Consider the following 5,588-nt stretch of genomic DNA (forward strand, 5'->3'; position numbering starts at 1 on the left):
GTAGTAGCAGTAGTAGTAGTAGTAGTAGTAGTAGTAGTAGTAGTAGTAGCAGATGTTTAAGTAGTAGTGGCATATTTTTATATCATCTACATTAGGAAAGGAATTTGTAAAACTTTAAATTCCACACAGGTAGGAACTTTATGTCTTCTCGAAACGAGCGCAAAGGCAAGGTAGAAAAGTACAAGTTGACTCATCCGTATATATAGTATGTGGAGGAGGTAAAGGGGGGCAGGCGCTGTCCGTTAGTACATACGAATTAGCAAGTGTAAGGCCATCAGGGTTCGTAGAGGTCAAGCTAGATTCAAGAGGAGTATGGGAAAGAGGGGGGACAGTAAGTACAGTGTGGGGTTCATAAGGAACGGTACTAGAGGTAGAGGTAACATGGGGACTTAAGTATGGAATATGACATACATGTACATTATCATTGTCCGACGTAGAGTAGACCAAGGGGGCAGCTTCTGGTGGAGTCGGTCGATCAAGAGCCTGAGGGGACGATCGTGAGTCTGAGTCTTTTGTTAGGGCTTGTGTGACGGGGCTGGTTTGGAGAGTCGGTTGGCAGCTGGGTGCAGGCAGCGTCGGGACTTGAGGGTCTGCATGTGGAAGTGGAGCGTCTCGGCTTGCAGGTAACGGAAGGTCACACCGGTCAGAAGATAGACGATGATCTGTAGTAAGGGATTCAGGGTTACGAAACTGGCGGTTCTGAGAGAAATGAGGGTGCAGGTCTCTAGACGAGTTGGAGTGCACATGGCGTCGTTGGTCCGTGGAAGGACTCTGTATCCTGAGGTTGTGGAGTTTCTTTAGATGTTTGGAGTGTAGTTCGGAAGAGAGAGCATTGAGCGTTTTGACAGTTTCTTCGTCGACCGGGGCGGATCCAAGGATGTTGTCGATCTGGTTGTGGAGCTTGGGGATGGCTTGGTGGTAGTGGTTGATAAGTAGGAACAGCAGAAGGCGGGAACAGGTGTGAAGAGTCGAACACCAAAAGTTATGGAAGGAAGTGTCCGGGAAAGGGCTTTGAAGTTTGATACGGAGTCCTTTAGGGCAGACATTAGAAGTACTGCACGCAGTAAGAAACCACAGATTATTTTGGTATCTTACTAATTTGGAGAGAAGGCGATACGAAGTACTGGGGCTTGCCATGGGTTCAGTTGAGCGGGAGTAGGCTTTAAGTTTCACACGAAGTGTAGAAGGCTCAAAAAGAACTATGGCACGAAAAAAAGAGGGACACTAGATCTACATCTAGATCTAGATATATCTAGATCTAGAATCTAGATCTAGATCTAGATCTAGATCTAGATCTAGATCTATATCTAGATCTATATCACAAAAACGATACGAAAAAACTATAATGCCGAAATAAAAAAGGTCTCACCACATCATTGTATAAAGAAGGTATTAAAACAGTTAAGACCTTGTTGTATTTCCAGAATAAATATCATCATCATCATCATCATCATCATCATCATCATCATCATCATCATCATCATCACCATCATCATGTACCACCTTGATAACGCTTTTAAGTCAGAGTCTATTTGAATCAATGTCAAATTGTATGCTGTGTGTGTGCGGCATTCATCTAGTCATTTTATGTAGCCCCATACACCAGCAGACTCGAACCTTGATGACACTGCATTGATTGCGTATGACGGGACACTGTTTGGAACTAAGTATTGGTCAGTACACGGCTGTTTTCAATGGGGACTGGAGGGGGGGGGTGTCCCTCCTTTTCATACCTGAATACCTGGGGCCCCTCTTTTTTATACCTGAATATCTGGAGGTGTCATCTCTGACTCAGGGGTTGAAGTGTAATGACCCTCCATATTCCACGGTCACGAGCTGCCTTTGCACATTCTGTAATATCCAGGCCAGTCCATGTTTTTATGTTGTACATCCAAGTTACTATTTGTCTTCCCCTGGCTCTCTGCCCCACACCCTTCCTTTAAGTACCTCTTTTTACTGAGATCCCAAAAGATTGGTTTCTATCACAAATCTCTACTTTTTACAGAAAAAATACATCTGAACTGTGGGATTACGCAGAATGAGACAAAAACAAACAAACAAATCCTCAATGTAATTTAGATTTTGTTGAATGTTGTTTTCTTTGCTTCAATTCAAATTGATATTTTTCTTTGAAGATGAGCTTAAAGAACAACACTCCGGCTTTCCTCCGTACAGTGCACCTAACCTCCAGTACTCCGACACACGACTTCCTAGACGACCCCTCGTCTTCTCCTCAGCGTCCCGACATGCAGGTCAAGGAGCGTCTCTGGCCATCTGGCGTCATCCCTTACGTCATTGACGAGACATACCCTCGACATGTCGCCTCTCTGATTAAACTGGCCATGGACGAGATAGGTCAGTACATGTATTCGTTCATTAAGGCACTAGGACTAACAGTCGGCCAGTGATTATACTTAACGAATCAGTAGGCCAGTCGATGAGGCAGGCTGGCACACACAGGAAATCAGCTAATCAATCAGATGGTTAAAGGGGCCGGCAGACAGCCACTGAGCTCAAGTAATGCTCTTTTCTTCCTAAATGTTTTCCCAATTCATTCTTTTGCCCTTCTATTTGACCTTATTTACTAAAATAGTGTATGTTCAATTACCCTGTTTGACTTAAGTTTCACATTTCACGATAACTTTCTTGGCTCCGACTTTCCTTGAACATTTGTAGTATCTTTAGGACCTCATATCATGACTCTATGCTGTCATAAGAATCGAAGTTTTGTTGTCTGCTTGTCGGTCTAATGTTATGCAAAAGTAAGTGAGTTTGATTCCAAAGCATTGACGACATTTATCAAGCATCGCCATTTTCCAACTGGAGTGTTTCTCCCACAGTTCTAGAGGCAACGGTTGAAACAGTTCCCTTCTTTAAAAATGTACTCGTGTATTGCGTCGATGAGAAGGAAAGGATTTTAGAATTAATTATTTTTTTCAGCAAACGCCGTGAACAGCCCAGGAGGCCCGAAGTGTATCCAGTTCAAGCCCCACGAGACTGAGATGAACTATATAGAAGTGGCCCCGGGGGATACCTGTTCTTCGTTTGTTGGGAATATGCGTCGAGGTCGCCAAGAGGTCATCGTAGGTCAAGGTTGCGAACACAAAGGTGTCATCATGCATGAACTTCTTCATGCCGTAGGTTTCTGGCACGAGCACACGCGCCCAGACAGAGATCAGTACATCGATATCCATCTAAATAACGTGCTCATCTCAAATCGCTACAATTTCGAAGTACAAAATCATTCAGTATTGACCTTGAATTTGCCTTATGATTACGGCTCCATCATGCATTATTCACCGTATGAATTCGCCATTAACACGACAGAACCGACAATTACGCCAAAGAAGGAGAAAAAGACTAGGGATAAATTTGGACAGAGGTTAGGGTTGACTGAACTAGATGTGAAGAAAATACAAAGACTTTACGGCTGCGTTGAAAATGTCAACCAAATTGCGAATGATCTCCAGAAGGGTTATACTACCTGTGCTTTCCAGGACGATTTTTGTGTGTTTCGAAACGACGACTCAGATGATTTTGATTGGATAATTCAGAACGGGACTAGTCAATCAGGACCAGGAGCGGGAAATACGAATGGGCTAGACAACTACTTAATTGCTGCATCAGCCGGACACATTGGCAAAGTCGCGCGACTCATTATTGCATCACACCTAAGTGGTAGTAGTTTTTGTGTAGACTTCTACGTGTTCCAAAATGGACCTTCCAGCTTCCTTAAGCTCGTAGCTCGTGAGCCAAGCTTGCCTGGTGTTCTTGCTGTCCGTGAGATGAGGAACTATTACCACAACAAATGGTGGCATGTTTGGACAGACGTGCGGGTCTCTCCAGGCAGGAAGTTCAGCCTCACTTTTGAGGCTCACATAGCACAAGGGGATGTTGCTATTGACGACATCAACATTTACAAGGGCACGTGCTTGTGAAATGTGTATATTTCATTTCTTTTCTATACTTTACTATTATTTTGAGATTTAAAAAAAACAGTACATGTCTGCTACATTGTTTTTAGTTTATTTCTTGCACCTAATTTTTAATAGTCTCAACTCACACAAGTAAGGAGTGGGGGGGGGGGCGGCTTTGACCCAGCCGTCCAGGGTCAATCCGGAAAGAATTGGATACCTCCGAGCAGATACTTGATACAATACCTCTTCAGGTGAATTGATGGATCAGTCGATATCATGCTGGACAACTGTACAGTACTCATAGCATTTATTATTCGAAACCCAAAATGAGTATTCTTGACTTAGCTTATTTGATGGGTGGATTTTCAAGGTTCTGGTCAATCACGTATTTGGCTTGTTCTTGCCAGAGAGGCGCATTGAATTAAGGTGCAGCTTTTTGATAACTATACAGACTCGATAGAGATGCAACGCTCACTCTGTAAGGGATGTTGTACCGACACAAGGATTAAAGAACGTAAAAAGTGCACCACAGACCTGGTGAGATGTGTCGAGATACATGATTGTATTTCATTTAGTCCTTACTGAGAATCACTCCATCATTACGACTGCTAGGCAGGCATAGGGCATGGAAAGAATGTTTTAAAACTCTGGTATCGCATTTCCAAATCACAAACGAAATAATATTCATTACTAGTATTGTTGTTATAATTATTATCATAATTGTTAAACAGTGAAATAGTAAAGTCCATATTTTTAAAAATCATATGGCAAACAGGAAATCTTGCTGAAGAGTAAAAGTTTCAGGGGAGAGAGAGAGAGAGAGAGAGAGAGAGAGAGAGAGAGAGAGAGAGAGAGAGAAAGAGAGAGAGACGGGATGGGGTAGGGAAACGAACAGACAGCAAGACAGACTGATAGGCAGTCCTTGTTTCGAAATTCCCACTCTAGATATATTTCTCACCTTGAGGTGATTCTTCTTTCCGTTTCTTTTCTCATCTGTCAGTTTTCCAGTAATTCGCAATTATCTGAATAACTGCTAATGAAAACCTGTTTCGTTAAGAATCTTTATGACACGATCAGGATTCTCTTTAAAACCTTATCCCACACCGACTGCACGGGAAAACTGCAAACTTTTCCCACGTAGGACAATCCAGATCGATACCCTCTAACTCAGTGTTTAACCACACGGGCGAACAGGTGAGAAAAAGAGATCTTTTCTCGTGTCGATTTTCACACGATGTCACAAAAGAAAGACCGGGGTGCGTTGTCTTTGCGCCCCTTCACCGCTTTGTCGTCTTACGAAAACATTGCTCTCCGCGATCATTGTTCGACCGGGTAGGCCTTCAGGGTGCCCCTAGTGGCCTGTACACTTCTCTTTCCTTCCTTCCTATAATTATTTAATGATGACGTATTGCTTCTTCCAAGCTCTAGTTTGGGACCATCGTCGAGAAATTTTTCTGGACAGTTTAAGAAATAATCATTAGGGACCATTTCCTAATGGAACCTCGATAGACAAAAGTTGTAACCCACTGAACCATACTAAGGGGTCCCTGAATTCTTTAAATAAAAGCTAACGTTTATGATGGGGTTTTTTTCAGCAAGAGTATTGTTAGAAGAAAAAAAAGGGAGAGGGGTCTCACCTCTCTCTCTCTCTCTCTCTCTCTCTCTCTCTCT

General features: G+C 42.9%; 1 protein-coding gene across 1 annotated transcript in view; it reads left to right on the top strand.

The window, feature by feature from the left end:
* Positions 1 to 4,010, top strand: part of LOC101862099 (meprin A subunit beta) — a gene marked incomplete in the record, with an annotated part of 9,479 nt that extends 5,469 nt beyond the window's left edge. Inside the window, 2 exon segments of the mRNA XM_005092499.3 lie at positions 2,176 to 2,355; positions 2,941 to 4,010. Of these exon segments, the coding sequence (XP_005092556.2) occupies positions 2,176 to 2,355; positions 2,941 to 3,938 (1,178 nt within the window).
* Between the last annotated feature and the right edge of the window lie 1,578 nt (positions 4,011 to 5,588).

This window comes from Aplysia californica, unplaced genomic scaffold (assembly GCF_000002075.1).
Source record: "Aplysia californica isolate F4 #8 unplaced genomic scaffold, AplCal3.0 scaffold00047, whole genome shotgun sequence".
In the NCBI taxonomy this organism is placed as follows: Eukaryota; Metazoa; Mollusca; class Gastropoda; order Aplysiida; family Aplysiidae; genus Aplysia; species Aplysia californica.